Source organism: Podarcis muralis, chromosome 4 (genome assembly GCF_964188315.1).
Source record: "Podarcis muralis chromosome 4, rPodMur119.hap1.1, whole genome shotgun sequence".
In the NCBI taxonomy this organism is placed as follows: Eukaryota; Metazoa; Chordata; class Lepidosauria; order Squamata; family Lacertidae; genus Podarcis; species Podarcis muralis.
In genome coordinates, this window is record NC_135658.1 from 1,363,406 (window position 1) to 1,379,891 (window position 16,486).

Here is a 16,486-nt window from a genome sequence, read left to right on the forward strand (position 1 = left end):
AATATTTATTGGGGTGGATGTGGGGCCTCCTATCTCCAGTCCCAGGAGACGCAGTCTTCCTGTTCCTCCCTCACCTGCCTGGATGGAGACCTGAGAGCCACCTCTCAATATCTGGAGGGCTGACCCATGGAAGAGGGAGCCAGCCTGTTTTCTCCTGCCCTAGAGGGGAGCACCCAGAAGAAGGGACCCAGAGGACCAGAAAGCAGTTTCTTCTGACGGGAAGAGCAGCAGAATCCCTTGGGAGATGGCGGACTCTCCTTCCTTGGAGGTTTTTCAGCAGAGGTTGGATGCTTTGGCTGAGATTCCTGCCTTGCAGGGGGGCTGGGATAGATGACCCTTAGGGCTCCCTCCCATTCTGGGATGAGGTTCCTTGCTTCCTGCAAACCCCTTTTCCCTGCAACCTCTTCCTCCAGTTTCTGGCCAAGGGAGGGAGCGGATCACAGACCAACCAGGAGCGTCCCCTCAAAATGAGCATCTCTGGGATTGTGCAATGCAGGAGAGAAAAGGCAGAGAGGACTGAGCAGGGTGGACTCGGCTTTGCAAGGGTTAAAGGGAACCGAGCTGCATTCCTAGAGAGGGCAGGAAGTAAAGGGGGGCCAGGTCCTCCAGAGGAAAAGCCCCTCCCTCCCCTTCCTGCAAGGCGACGGGGGGGGGGGTTGCTTTCCTCTGCTGCAAATGCTGCATTGTTCTCTTCCACGGGGATCTGGTGAGTCTCTTCCTCCCCCTCCCCCCCCCCGAGGGTTCAGTGGGGAGAAGGGGGGGGGTCCCAGGGCTGCAGCAGGGGAGGGTGGCCCATGTGGGGGGGGGGGGAAGCCCAAGGGAGCAGGGGGTCCTGCCAGGGAGGGACGGGGTTCCGCGAGGTTTGCAACTACAGTACTCTATCTTCTGCATTTGTATAAAGACGCTGCTTACTCCTTTGGGAAGGGGAATCCTCTCCTGGGATCTGGTGAGTCTCCTCCCCCCCCCCCGAGGGTGCAGTGGGGAGAAGGGGGGGGGTCCCGGGGATGCAGCAGGGGAAGATGCCTGGGGGACCCTGATCTGCTGATGCACAGAAAAGCAGAGACTTCAGTGAGGGAGGGGCGAGGTCACACGCAGTCTGCAACTACAGTACTGTATGTTCTGCATTTGTAGAAATGTGCTGCTTGCTCCTTTGAGGAGGTGTCTGTGGGTCAGGGGAAAAGGGGCACGCAAATAAATCCCCTTCAGATTTAGGAATCAGCCACGTCTATTAGCACAGGCTGCAGCCAGACAGAAAGGTTTGGACAATAGATAAATGCTAGAAATGGAAAACAACAACTTATGCAATAAATCAAGAAATCCTTTTGGAAGATGGAGGTGCCGAGTTGAACTGTGGAACTCCCTCCCACAGGAGCCAGGGAGGGCCCCAGGATGGGGCCAGTTCATGGAGGAGGAGGTGAGGGCGGTGGGGGCTCCTGAATCCCCCAGGAGGAGAGCTTGGCTCTTGTGCTCCAGTCCTGCAGGGGCGCAAGGCAGGAGAGGCACCAGGCTGCCCTGTGGTCAGAGGAGGCTGGACGCAAGAGGGACCCTCTGGCCTCATCCTGGCTGGCACACTTGCGCTCATTCAGACATGCAAGCCCCCAGAGGATCTTTGGAGACTGAACACAAAGCCCTGCTGAGAATCAAGGAAGGTCTTGTCGGGAGTTTCATTCTCTCCTGTGCTGCGGAGTGTGTGTGACTACTAGATCACATGCTCTGTTTGTTGACATTCCATTCTTTGGAAGCCTGGGAAGGGAAGGAACTGCGCACCACTTCTGTCTTCTTTGTTCTGGTTTTTTTTTTTTTTTTGGTTTTTGTTCTCTCTCGGAGGAGAAGAGACACGCCATAATGGCTCTGTTCTTTATTTCGACATTCAGCATCCCACAGTCAAACACATAGTCAAGAGCCCTTGTGGATGTGCTTGGGGTAAATAGGAGTAATAGTCATTTTTCCTCTTAAGTGGTGAATGAAACAGGATAACATGCTCGTCTGTTGAGGAACCTGGGAGAATGCAAGTAGAATGCAATGATTTTCGTTTGAATTCAAATTTAGATCAACCAGATTGTGCCAAATGATAACGGGGAGTGTGTGTGTGTGTGTGTGTGTGTGTGTCTGCGTGGGCCTTTATTCTCACCCCACATGAGCCTTAAGGGAACATGTTGGATCCAGGAGTACCCCAAGAACACTAAGAAAAAGAGACCCCACCCCAGTAACCCCCCTCTCCCGTCTCCAGTTGCCTGCAGATTTGTCATGGTAATTTCCTGGGCAGAGTCAGGGCTGTGGTACAGTCCTACCTACACTGATTGCTAGCAAGTCCCATACAAACTTGCTTAGGGAACCATTTTTCTTCTTATTATGGTATATCAGCATTATAACAGAACAATGTATTTGCTTTGTAGGATTTGCACATGATTTGGCACAGACAGAACTTGGCAGAAGACCACAGGGTTCCTTCCCATCTCTCAGAGGCTTCCTGAGAGCACAGATGGATGAGCGAGACTCAGCTGGCCTTGAAGCAGGAAGAGGCCATGCCAATCAAACTGGGAGCAGTGTGGGATTCTGGGAAAACTCTGTGCAGAAGATCCTGGGTGAGGAGGACACCCTCCGCTCAGAGGTGCAGAGCCAGCAGTTGAGGCAGTTCTGCTGCCAGGAGGCCAAAGGACCCCGAGAGGTTTGTAGCCGACTCTACCACCTTGACAGTCAGTGGCTGAAGCCAGAAAGGCACACAAAAGCTGAGATGCTGGACCTGGTGATCTTGGAGCAGTTCCTGGCTGTCCTTCCACCGGAGATGGAGAGCTGGGTGAGGGATTGTGGAGCGGAGACCAGTTCCCAGGCGGTGGCCCTGGCCGAAGGTTTGCTCCTGAGTCAGGCAGAGGAGAGAAAGCAGGCAGAGAGAAAGCAGGTGAGAGAGACTTTGCTCTGGATACTCCCGAGGGGCTCCAAACAGGACGAAGAACATCCCATAATGGTCTGCTGATGGCCCTTCCTTTTCCTAGGAAGGCATCTGTGGAATATGATTTCACACCCTTACAGTTTTTGTCTTTGTAATTCCCTTTCTAATATTTCTCACCTTTCTCTGTTTTGAATCCTTTCTTTTTCAGGAAAAGGATCTCTTTGCAGAAATGGACCTGGATTCCTGTGAGGCAGAGAGGCCTCCGTTGGACACCAGAGAGAGGCCACTGGGTAAGGAGGAAGGTGGCTTATCTGCATTTGTTCTCATTCTGTTGGTTTCCCAACTAATCTGTGGGTTCTTTTCATCTTGTTTTGGGGGGACTGTTGGGAACAAGGGTCCAAAGGAAGGAAGAAGTACTTTTGCACAACTAACAGATGAAATGGGCACAAACGTCCAAATGCACTCAGCAGGAAAGGCTTTCCGGAAGGCCATCTGTAGTTAAAAGGTAAAGGTAAAGGTGCCCCAGCCCGTACGGGCCAGTCATGTCCGACTCTGGGGTTGCGCGCCCATCTCGCTTAAGAGGCCAGTGCTGTCCGCAGACACTTCCGGGTCACGTGGCCAGCGTGACGAAGCTGCATCTGGCGAGCCAGCGCACCACACGGAAACGACGTTTACCTTCCCGCTAGTAAGCGGTCCCTATTTATCTACTTGAACCCGGGGGTGCTTTCGAACTGCTAGGTTGGCAGGCGCTGGGACTGAGCAACGGGAGCGCACCCCACCGCGGGGATTCGAACCACCGACCTGACGATCGGCAAGTCCTAGGCACTGATGTTTTACCCACAGCGCCACCCGCGTCCCTCCATCTGTAGTTAGAGGTGCCCTATTTCACCTGTGAGAAAAGCAGGCACTCCTGGCATCCTGCTTACCTTTTTTTCTTTTGCAGGTGACAGAATGATGTTGGCAAGACCTCCTGATCCACCTTTTCATGGGGGCAGAAGGGAAGCAGCGGCTGTGGAACCAGATCAGGTCAGGGGAAGCTGCCTTGTGGGGACAGAGGCCGAGGGATGAAGCAATGTCATAGCTCAATGAGTAGTGGTGAACAACACTGTTGTCTCAGAGTAGGACATTTCAATTTTTCTTTCAGGGTCCAGTGTGCTTTGAAGATGTCGCTGTTCATTTCACGAACGAGGAGTGGGAGTTGCTGGATCCTGACCAGAGAGCTCTGCATGAGGACGTCATGGAGAAGAATCATGGGATCGTGGCCTCTCTTGGTAAGGCTCCTCGTGGGATCATAATATCTGTTTTTAAATTCAAAACAGCTCTCTGTGACGAACCTCATATATTTTCAGAGAATTCAACAGCGCCCCTTAAATCACCTGGGATTACAATATTCCCCCAATAAACCTTGAATTGTGAATTATTCTTTTCACCGTGAATGTTCTTCCTCCAGTTGCAGCTGCTTAAACAATTATCAGACCAGTCTGAATTGCCCAGGCAATTTTAAATGTAAACCTCTGAGTTGTTAGGGAAGTTGTAGTAGCTCCTGTCAGGTTTTCTGTTTTTGTTTTGCTCTTGTCAGTCTTTGGTTGACCAGAGAGAAGGCTGATATTGGAAATGGAGGGGATTCCATGATGGAGCCAAACAAAATCCATTCAAGAGAAGAGCCAGGCTTATCTGAATCACAGGTTCACCTAAGAATATCAGTTGAGACTTCCAGTTTGCCATAAAAATGGCAATAGGGTGAGAGCCCAGTTCTTAGGAACTGACTCGGATCACCCCGGGGGTCGGGGAAAAGCGAGAAGGTGAGTCCCCCAAAAGCTAAAGAGGGTTTCTTGACCCCAAAAGCGTCCAGCAATGGTGGGTAGTAATGTTTATCAATTGACAGCATTTGCAGATGCCCTTGTAATAACTGTGGAAGACCCTAGGGAAGGTATTGGCAACCTAAGACCCATGGGCCACAAGCGGCCCACAAGGGTTTTTAACCATTCCACGAGCCGCCCCGGAACCGAGCCACCCACTTGGCGAGTCCTCACACGCTGTGCTAAAGCGGCGCAGTGTGGCGCGGGGACTTGCTTCCTCGGCGCCGGAAATCGCGTCTGCCCCCACGGAGGGACCTCTGCTGGATTGAACCGCCCAGGCAAGGTTAATCTTGCTGACCCCTGCCCTGGGGTTAGTACATTGAGGGTCTTAAATTAGATTTATGAGTCTGCGCAAATAGCAGGTTTCAAATTGAACAAGGGTAAAATGAATATGTTGGTGAAAAATATGCTGGAACAACATAAAAACGAATTAAACCAATTATGGAACTGACAATAAATAAAAAGGTCAAATATTTAGGGATTTCATTAACAAAATCTATAAATCTCTTTAAGGATAACTATACAACTACCTAGAGAGAAATAAAGACAAACTTAGAGTCTTGGGGAATGATATCTGTGATAAAAATGAATGTAGTGCCTAGAATTTTATTTTTATTCCAAACAATTTCAGTGGTTAGTAGAACAGGACATTTCAAAGAATGGCAGAAAGATATTTCAAGATTTATCTTGGAAGGGGAGGAGCCAAGAATGAAATGTAAGATGTTAATAGATTCCAAAGACAGAGGTAGCTTCTCCCTACCAGGTTTAAAGTTGTATTATGAGGCATCCAGTCTTTGCTGGCTACAGGAGTGGAATATTTTTTAAAAACCAACCCCAGATCTTTTAGCTATGGAAGGACATGATGATAGATTTGGTTGGCATGCATATCTATTGTATGAGAAAGTGAAGGTACACAGAGGATTCCTGAAACATGTGGTAAGAAAGTCAATAAATGAGGTATGGGAGATATATAAAACTTTTTTAGAAGAGAAAACGCCGTGGTGGATCTCCCTGCTAGAAGTGATATCATGAAGAAACTAAATATGAGAAAGAATTGGGTAACATATAGGGAGTTATTAATGGAAGTGGAACAGCAACTACAATTTAAAAAGTTTGAAGATATAAGAGACCTTCTAACAGATTGGTTACAGTATCACCAGTTAAATGAGGTTTTTAAAATAGATAAGAGAAAGGGTTTTGCAAATGAAATATTGAGGTTTGAGAAGGAATTGTTGGAAAACAACGTAAAACTACTTTCACAATATTTTTTTTAAAAAAAATTAATGCAATTTTGCTGAATAAAAAAATCCTCTTAATACTGCCTTACTGGTGTCCCAAACTATTTTGCTGTCCATTTCTTTATTTAGGTTGAGTTCAAAAAATTATTTTAGCGTCAGTTTGGCCTTTTGCAGGATCTTATCATCAATTAATAGATTCTCATTTAGTCTCCATCTCATTGGTAGTTTTCCCCCTTTCTTTAACCAAACTGAGACTGCATTATGATCCAAAATAGTTTTAGGTTTTATTTCAGCTTTGCTAACTCTCAGTGTTAATTCCTTACAGATAGGTAGCCGTGTTGGTCTGCCATAGTCAAAACAAAAAAAATTCCTTCCAGTAGCACCTTAAAGACCAACTAAGTTAGTTCTTGGTATGAGCTTTCGTGTGCATGCACACTTCTTCAGATACACAGTGTATCTGTTTTGTTACCGTATTTTTCGCTCTATAACACGCAGTTTTTTCCTCCTGGAAAGTAAGGGGAAATGTCTGTGCGTGTTATGGAGCGAATGCCTACAGATGGCAGGGGAATCCGCTGCAGTTGTGAGCAGTCCGTGGCTCTCTTTGAAACTGCAAAGCGGGTGTAAGCGGCTCCTGTCAGCGAGCCGAGCCGGGCAGGAGGGAGAGAAGCAGAGCGGGGTTGGTTGCTTTAAAACAACCCCGTGCTCTATGTCCCTCTCTCTTCTCCACTGAGCTGCTAAGTAGCAGCAAAGCTTTTCAGCCAGCCTAGCCGGGAGGAGGGAGAGAAGCAGATCGGGGCTGCCTGCAGTTTTTTGCTGTCCGATTTTGGATCAGCCACTGTAGGGGCTGTGTGTGTGTGTGTGTGTGTGTGTGTGTGTGTGTGTGTGTGCTTGAGCTATCATTCTCCTCCCCCTCCTTCCTGTTCACTCTCACAGCGCCCCAGCGCTCTCCTGCGACTTTAGGAGTGATACTCTGTGTGTCTCTCTGTGTGTGAGGCATCGTTCTCCTTCTCTTGCTTCCCCTTCACTCTCCCAGCGCCCCTGCTACTTCCAGCGCCCCTGCGACTTTAGGATTGATACTCTGTGTGTGTGTGTGTGTCTCTCTGTGTGTGAGGCATCGTTCTCCTCTTGCTTCCCCTTCACTCTCCCAGCGCCCCTGCGCTCTCCTGCGACTTTAGGATTGATACTCTCTGTGTGTGTGTGTGTGTGTGTGTGTGTGTGTGTGTGTGTCTGTGTCTGTGTCTGTGTGAGGCATCGTTCTCCTTCTCTTGCTTCCCCTTCACTCTCCCAGCGCCCCTGCTACTTCCAGCGCCCCTGCGACTTTAGGATTGATACTCTGTGTGTGTGTGTGTGTGTGTGTGTCTGTGTGTGTGTGAGGCATCGTTCTCCTCTTGCTTCCCCTTCACTCTCCCAGCGCCCCTGCGCTCTCCTGCGACTTTAGGATTGATACTGTGTGTGAGAGAGAGGGGGGGGGATCGTTCTCCTTCTCTTGCTTCCCCTTCACTCTCCCAGCGCCCCTGCTACTTCCAGCGCCCCTGCGACTTTAGGATTGATACTCTGTGTGTGTGTGTGTGTGTCTCTGTGTGTGTGAGGCATCGTTCTCCTCTTGCTTCCCCTTCACTCTCCCAGCGCCCCTGCGCTCTCCTGCGACTTTAGGATTGATACTCTGTGTGTGTGTGTGTGTCTCTGTGTGTGTGAGGCATCGTTCTCCTCTTGCTTCCCCTTCACTCTCCCAGCGCCCCTGCGCTCTCCTGCGACTTTAGGATTGATACTGTGTGTGTGTGTGTGAGAGAGAGGGGGGATCGTTCTCCTTCTCTTGCTTCCCACTCCCAGCGCCCCTGCCTCTCCTGTGACTTTAGGATTGATACTGTGTGTGTGTGTGTGTGTGTGTGTGTGTGTGTGTGTGTGTGAGGCATCATTCTCCTCTTGCTTCCCCTTCACTCTCCCAGCGCCCCTGCGCTCTCCTGCGACTTTAGGATTGATACTGTGTGTGTGAGAGAGAGAGAGGGGGGGGGATCGTTCTCCTTCTCTTGCTTCCCACTCCCAGCGCCCCTGCGCTCTCCTGCGACTTTAGGATTGATACTCTGTGTGTGTGTGTGTGTGTGTGTGTGTGTGTGTGTGAGGCATCGTTCTCCTCTTGCTTCCCCTTCACTCTCCCAGCGCCCCTGCGCTCTCCTGCGACTTTAGGATTGATACTGTGTGTGTGTGTGTGAGAGAGAGAGGGGGGATCGTTCTCCTTCTCTTGCTTCCCACTCCCAGCGCCCCTGCCTCTCCTGCGACTTTAGGATTGATACTCTCTCTGTGTGTGTGTGTCTCTGTGTGTGTGAGGCATCGTTCTCCTCTTGCTTCCCCTTCACTCTCCCAGCGCCCCTGCCTCTCCTGCGACTTTAGGATTGAAACTCTGTGTGTGTGTGTGTCTGTGTGTGAGAGGGATTGTTCTCCTCCTCCTGCTTCCTGTTCACTCCCCCAGCGCCCCTGCGACTTTAGGGCGACTTTAGCATGGATCCACATGGATCCTCAGGATTTTTGCATTGGGCTACCCCAAACTCACCGTCAGATCACATGTCTGTGGCCACAGCATGAACCACAAAAATCATACATCCACTGTTTTGTTTAGAATATTTTTTTCTTGTTTTCCTCCTCTAAAAACTACGTGCGTGTTATGGTCTGGTGCGTGTTATAGAGCGAAAAATACGGTAATTCCTTAGTTATCCAAATGGCATTTATCCTTCCCGCTGAGTTATTGGGTCTGAAATATGGGTATATTCTCTTTTAGTGGGGTGTTTTGTTCTCCATGCATTGTAAATGTTTATAGTTTCTGTCATTCAAAAGAAGAGAAGTAGTTTTGATTGTTTGTTTTCTGTTTTTCTCTTTGTTCTATCCAATTCTGGGAAGGCACTCCATTTAAATCACCTAGGAGAATTATCTTTTCTCCCACATATTCTGCTGTTGTTTCCTCAAGTAATTGGTGAAGTTCACTTTTTTTAAATTTGGGGTGTAGATACCAATAATTATGAATTTTTCTCCTTGGGCCAAAATCTCGATGACTATCCTTCCTTCTGGATTTTAAAATAACAGCATGAGCTGTGGTTTAGCATAAATCACTATGCCCCCTTTTTGTTTTTTATCTGAGGAAACAAATTCTAGACCTAGTTTCTTATTAGAGAGAACTCTCCTGTGCTTCTGTATGACATGAGGTTCTTGCAAACATATCAAATCTAGTTTTTGCTTATTTAAAGCATGCTCCATCTTAATTCTTTTTGCCTTGTCATTTAGTCCATTCATGTTCCATATTAGAATTTTTAAATCCATTGGGAGCTCGAAGGCTGTTCGTCCAGAGGCAAGCAGCAGCCATCCGGAAGTCCCATAACTCCATGTAAATTAGAAAAAATGTATGGAACAGGTTTTAACATTTGCTAGAAATGTAAAGAGAAAGAAGGCAACTTTTATCATATGTAGTGGAATTGTAAAATAATGAAAGAGTTCTGGGAAATGATATATAATGAACTAAAAAACAGTTTAAAATGGCATTTGTTTAAAAACCCAGAATCTTTATTATTAGGAATTATAGGTGCAGAAAAACCGAAGGTGCAGAAAAAAACATTTTATGCATGCAATGAAAGCCATGTGAATGATTGTGGCCCAGAGATGGTAATATGATAAGGTCCCTACAAGAGAGGAATGACAAACTAAATGGATGGACTATGCTGAGATACAAGAATGACTGGGAAAATCTGAAACCACGAAGACCAAGATTTCATTAAAGAATGGGGGAAATTCACATTGTATTTGGAAAAACACTGTAAACAATTGAAATCTTTACAAGGACTTAAATAACACTGGTAATGTAACAAGGACTTGAGATACTATGGAAAAATGAAATAATACAGAAAGATAAAATATGCAGAAGAAAAGGATAAATATGTAACCCAGGGAGGGGTGGTGGGAAGTCCAAGAGTTCAAGAGAATCCTGTATTTCTTATTATTTCTATTTGATTGTCTATGTAAACATTTAATTGAAAATCCAATTAAAAAAATTATTATATAAAGGATGTCAGTTGATCCCTGCTAATATATGCATCCAACCCTGTAGTAAAAACCATTCATCTAACCCATGTGTTATTCTTCTGTTACCAATGTTAACAAGTATTCTTCATGAATTGTGGGCTCTTTTTCTCCAATACGCACTAATCAATTTCTCTCTTCATTGCAGATGAACTGGAAATCAAGACCAAGGGTGACCAGGACATAATCCCCACAATGGAGAAGCCTTATAAATATCTTGAAAGTGGAAAAAGTTTCCATCTCACTTCCCATCAAATAATTCATACAGGGGAGAAACCCCTTCAGTGTGTGGAATGTGGAAAGAGCTTCAGTGCGAGCTCCTCTCTGAGTTCCCATCGGAGAATTCATACAGGAGAGAAACCCTATAAATGTGCGGAATGTGGAAAGAGCTTTCGTAAGAGCCACCATCTCACTTCTCATCAAAGATTCCATACAGGGGAAAAACCCTATCAGTGTGTGGAATGTGGAAAGAGCTTCAGCATGAGCTCGAATCTCACTTCCCATCAAATAATTCATACAGGGGAGAAACCATATCAGTGTGTAGACTGTGGGAAGAGCTTCAGTCACAACTCGTCTTTCACTTCCCATCAAAGAATTCATACAGGGGAGAAACCCTATCAGTGTGTGGAATGTGGAAAGAACTTCAGAAGGAGCTCCCACCTCACTGACCATCAAAGAATTCATACAGGGGAGAAACCCTTTCAGTGCATGGAATGTGGAAAGAGATTCTGTCGGAGCACCGATCTCAGTTCCCATCAAAGAATCCATACAGGGGATAAACCATACAATTGCTTGGAATGTGGAAAGAGCTTCAGCCACAATTCCTCTCTTACTTCCCATCAAAGAATTCATACGGGGAAGAAACCCTATCAGTGTGTGGAATGTGGAAAGAGATTCTGTCGGAGCACCGATCTCACTTCCCATCAAAGAATTCATACAGGGGAGAAACCCTATCAGTGTGTGGAATGTGGAAAGAGATTCTGTCGGAGCACCGATCTCACTTTCCATCAAAGAATTCATACAGGGGAGAAACCCTATCAGTGTGTGGAATGTGGAAAAAACTTCAGTACAAGCTCCAATCTCACTTCCCATCAAAGAATTCATACAGGGGAGAAACCCTATCAGTGTGTGGAATGTGTAAAGAGCTTTAGTACGAGCTCCGATCTCACTAAGCATCAGAGAATTCATACAGGGGATAAACCATACACTTGCTTGGAATGTGGAAAGAGCTTCAGTCACAACTCCTCTCTCACTTCCCATCAAAGAATTCATACGGGGGAGAAACCATATAAATGCTTGGAATGTGGAAAAAGCTTCAGTAAGAGCTCCAACCTCATGACCCATCAGAGAATTCACAGAGGGGATAAACCCTTTCAGTGTGTGGAATGTGGAAAGAGCTTCATTACAAGCTTCTGTCTCACTTCCCATCAAAGAATTCATACAGGCGAGAAACCCTATCAGTGCGTGGAATGCGGAAAGAGCTTCAGCTGTAGCTCTGCTCTCAGTTGCCATCGAAGAATGCATACAGGGGAAAAACCATATGAGTGTGTGGAATGTGGAAAGAGCTTCAGGAAGAGCTCTGACCTCACTTCCCATCAAAGAATTCATACAGGGGAGAAACCCTATAATTGTGTGGAATGTGGAAGGAACTTCAGTACGAGCTCCTATCTCGCTAAGCATCAGAGAATTCACAGAGGGGCAAAATCCTAGCAGTGCATGGAATGTGGAAAGTGCTTCAGTCACAGCCACAATGTCACTTCCCATCAAAGAATTCATACAGGGGAGAAACCCTATAATTGTGTGGAATGTGGAAAGAGCTTCACTCAAAGCTCCGGTCTCACTATCCATCAAAGAATTCATACAGGGGAGAAACCCTATAATTGTGTGGAGTGTGGAAGGAACTTCAGTATGAGCTCCGATCTTGCTAACCATCAAAGAATTCACAGAGGGGCAAAATCCTAGCAGTGCATGGAATGTGGAAAGTGCTTCAGCCACAATGTCACTTCCCATCAAAGAATTCATATGGGAGAAACCATACAATTGCTTCAGCTATAGCTCCTCTCTCAGTTCTCATGAAAGAATTCATGCAAAGGGCAGATAAAAACATTCATGATACAGCTTTAGGCTTCATGGAAAAACACACCTCATTACCCAACCCTTTGGCTGATTGACATCAAATGACCTTTTAAAATGTGGTGTGTTGGGGGGGGGGTTATGGTTTTTTAATTTTTTTGTTTTGTTTTTTATATTGTGATTTAATTTTGAAACTGCCCTGAGGGTATAGGGCATAGGAGGCAACAGTTAAAGGCTGAGAGGTCTTTGTTTCTGCCTAAAATATTTGAGGGGCCACCCCCCCAGTTGATAGGCATTGCCATTCAAATGGTGTGCATACACCACACCATGTGATTGATTATGCAAGGCAGGACTTACCTCTCCCCCAGTATTTTATTCAAGTTGGCACCCCTGGTATAAGGTGGTATAGAAATTAAATAAATGCAATAATAAAATAATATCATCTTGGTCGTCTTCCTTTGCACATGTTTCAGCTTGTCAGTATCCTTCTCATTTATTACCATTTTTAAAATTGATGTGTCCTTCATCTGAAGATTTCACAAGATAAACATACAGGATGAAAGCATGGCTTTCTCAAAAACAAGGAAAGCCAGAGAAATCTCTCCTCCCCTTTTTTAGGATAGAGTTACAAACTTTGTTGATCAGGGGAAAGCTGTGGAAATAGTGCATCTTGATTTCAGTAAAGCTTTGAATAAGGTTGAATAAGCCAATGTTTATTCAATACATAAATTGTTAACAATCCACCCAGCACTCATGGGAAAAGGTGGTGTAATATTTTAGAATAATCAAATGAAATTGTAACACATGGCAAGAATAAAGCGTGTAATTTCATCAGGACAAGTGATTTATTGTTTAATGTTGTAACTATCTTCTGTACCATGAAAATAAATAAAAACTTTTTCAAAAAAGGAGGTGGGGAGGCCATTAATCTGCTTGCATGTGTTGAGTGTTATTTTGACACTGTAAAAAGGTAAAGGTACCCCTGCCCGTACGGGCCAGTCGTGTCCGACTCTAGGGTTGTGCGCCCATCTCACTTAAGAGGCCGGGGGCCAGCGCCGTCCGAAGACACTTCCGGGTCACACGGCCAGCGTGACGAAGCTGCTCTGGCGAGCCAGCACCAGCGCAGCACACGGAAACGCCGTTTACCTTCCCGCTATAAAGTGGTCCCTATTTATCTACTTGCACTTAAGAGTGCTTTCGAACTGCTAGGTGGGCAGGAGCTGGGACCAAAAGATGGGAGCTCAGCCCGCCGCGGGGATACGAACCGCCGACCATGCGATCGGCAAGTCCTAGGCACTGAGGTTTTACCCACAGCGCCACCCGCGTCCCTATTTGGACACTGTAACACCCAGTAATTTCACATTATCTATGTGTTTCTGTGTGTTGAACACACATAATTGCAGGTGAGACTGAATAAAACACCTCCTAGGAAATTCCCTTTGACTGCTTCTGTATTGTTTCAAATGTGACTTCATTTACAGATAAGAACAAATCATATTTATTGATGAAAAATCATACCATCATCAGCTCAATAATCTCAACCCCAACAAACCTGTAGGTAGAAATGATGATAATGAACAGGGAGATGGGAGATGAGAGCTGGAGGCCGCCAAGGCAAGGACAGGCTGCCAACAGGTCAGATAGCCTTGGAAGCGTTGTCCACAGATGGTGAGGAAGAGCCAATCCAGGCTCTCAGTCCTTGATCTCGGTGTTGGGAACGCCTCAAAGAAGAGCGGAAGGGGGAGGGTAAATATAAGAGATTCTGGCGTTGCCTTCTCAAAATTTATCTTCTGTACCATGACAATAAATAAAAACAGTGTTGTCCACAGACGGTGAAGAAGAGCCCTTAGTCCTGCTCCTGAAAGCTTGGCAGATGTGGAGTATTTCCTCACACATTGCCATGAGTGAAAAAACAATCTTAAAAAATTAAAATGGTATTACAGTGCTAAGAACGCAATTCCTGTAGTATTTGGCATCTTAGCAAGCCCAGTGCCACTCTGCCAACTGTCTCACTCCCAGCTACCTAATCTGGAAAGCTGCCCTGTCATCTCTTGCTAGGACTTCAGTGTCCCTTGAATTAGCAGTTCAGCATTTCTGGAAGTGGAAATGATATACCTTTGTATATTAGCATAAAAAAACATGCATGAGAAAGTATTACTCGTTTATGATGAGAATATGATTTATCGGCTGTGCTGAGGACTGCAGGGCCTGCTCCCTTCCAAGGCTTTTTCCAACTGGCCTGGGGGGGGGGGGCAGGCCCTCACCCTCCCAGCTACAAAAGGACTCCTGCTGCAGTGCCTAGAGGGTGGGGCTGGATTCATTGGAACAAACTCTTGGGGAATTGCAGGCGGGGGTGTGTGTTCTACTATTGCGTCCCTGTTTCAAGTGTCTAATGTGTTTTAAAATGTTCTTAAGCAGTCTATGGCATTTTTAGTTTTTTCTCCCCCCCCCCTTTTTGCTTTGTTGAGGATGGGATGGACATCTGGTTGGGGGTTAATTTAAGTATAATTGTTGTTGTTGCTGTTTTGTTTTTGCTTTTTATTGTTTTATTAGCTGTTGTATAGTTTGTGTTTTGTTTTAAGGTCTGTCTGGGAGTGGGCCCCAGCCAACAGAATGGCTGGGGCAGTTTTCACAGGGGGGGGGGGAGGTATGCACTGGGTCATCCGATCTCAGTGACCATGGGTAGGAGGAGGAGTTACGCTAAGGCCAGACCACGTCATTACCAAGGAAGCAGATTTAGTTGCTGTTTGAGGACTATCCCTGCCTCTGGGTCTGGTCTTGACTGGATGGATCCTGGAATCAGCAAGGGAGACCCACATGACCTGAAGGTGTGATAGCTGATAGGTCAATGATTCATAAGACCACGGCCATCCATGACTTCATTGTGGATGGAGGACTTGACCTGGCATGTTTAACAGAGACTTGGTTGGATGAAGCAGATGGGCCTGTCCTTGCCGCTGCTTGTCCACCAGGTTTCTCTTACGCACAGCATGTGGTCATGTGAGCACGGAGGGGTGGGGTTCCAGTGATTTTTAGGAAGCCATTAGCTTGCACCAGGCATCCTGTTGGGAAGACCAAGTTCTCTGAGTGCATGTTCCAAGGATTCCCTGCCCAAGCTGCTTCAGGTCGTGGTGGATGTTCTCCTGAAGACACCTACTTTTTTTTACATACACGCTGACATGACCTTACAAGGGGCCGCTCGGGACTTGGTGGAAAGCATGGCCTCCATGGGGCTGTCCCTGAATAAGTTTGGCCCAAATCATAGTCGTGGACATGCCTTAGACCTGGTGTTCACCTCTGTGGATGTTGGTTATCTGACGCTAAGTAAAAGCAAAACAAAAGAAGTGCCATGGTCAGATCACTTCCTGGTGCAACTGGACTTCTCCGTGACCCTTCCCCTCTGCAGGGAGTGGAATGAATACGGATAGCCCTCCCCCACCAAATGGTTTCCAGAGAATGGTAGGGGATGCTTTATCCCATGTTGATGGCCTTTCAGCTGATTCCCTGGTGGCCCGCTGGAATCCGGTCTTAACCAGGGCTATCAACTGTCTGGCTCTGAAGTGCCCTCTCCGATTGCATGGAGCCCAGACAGCCCCATGGTTTTCCTGGAGCTGAGTGCAATGAAACAATTGCTGAGATGGTTAGAGCGCTGGTGGTGGAAAACTCATTTTGAATTGTACCAGACACAGGTTAGAGCTCAACGTCAAGCCTACCAAGTGGCGATAGTGACGGCAAAGCAAACTTTCTTCACCGCCTCTATTGCATCTGCAGAAAACAGCCGGAGACGACTCTTTCAGGTGGTTCACAATTTAACAGAACCACCTTTGACATCGGAGCCTGGTAAAGACCCCAAGATCTCCTGCAATGATCTTGCAATGTTTTTTGCAGATAAAGTCACTCAGACTCGGAAAGAGGTAGATTGCACCGTGGGAGCAGGGCCGGGGCGAGAGAGTGCTAGAGCGCTGTCTAGTTGTATGGAATGAATTCCAATATGTTACCCCCAAGGATGTGGCCAGGCTGCTTGGATGAGTGAAACCGACCACCTGTCTCCTTGATCTTTGCCCATCCTGGCTGATAAAAGCGAGCCGGGAAGGGCTGGGCGATGGGCTCCGCGGGGCAGTATATGCTTCCCTCTGTGAGGGAGTCTTCCCAGACCTGCTGAAAGAGGTGGTCATTAAACCGCTTCTTTAAAAAACCATCTTAAACCCAGCCAATATGGACAGTCTCAGATCTTCTATTCTTGCTGATTGAGTGGGTGGTTGCTGAACAACTACAAGCATGTCTGGACAATGCAGACCATTTGGATCCCTTCCAATCAGGATTCAGTTCTCATCATGGGACTGAAACTGCCCTGGTCATGCTGG

At 46.8% G+C, this 16,486-nt stretch overlaps 3 protein-coding genes across 6 annotated transcripts in view; 2 read left to right on the plus strand and 1 right to left on the minus strand.

Annotated features, from left to right (window-relative positions):
• LOC114589664 (uncharacterized) overlaps positions 1–16,486 on the minus strand; it is a 999,511-nt gene that overhangs the window by 120,462 nt on the left and 862,563 nt on the right. The window lies entirely within an intron of this gene.
• The window catches only part of LOC144327607 (zinc finger and SCAN domain-containing protein 31-like), a 121,337-nt gene that overhangs the window by 11,947 nt on the left and 92,904 nt on the right, over positions 1–16,486 (plus strand). The gene's annotated exons all lie outside the window — the stretch shown is intronic.
• The window catches only part of LOC114595244 (uncharacterized), a 35,548-nt gene continuing 19,722 nt past the window's right edge, over positions 661–16,486 (plus strand). Inside the window, 8 exon segments of the mRNA XM_077927994.1 lie at positions 661–706; positions 902–946; positions 2,397–2,899; positions 3,099–3,180; positions 3,834–3,916; positions 4,035–4,161; positions 10,198–11,681; positions 11,763–12,047. Coding sequence (XP_077784120.1) covers positions 676–706; positions 902–946; positions 2,397–2,899; positions 3,099–3,180; positions 3,834–3,916; positions 4,035–4,161; positions 10,198–11,681; positions 11,763–12,047 — 2,640 coding nt within the window. The 5' untranslated portion in view covers positions 661–675.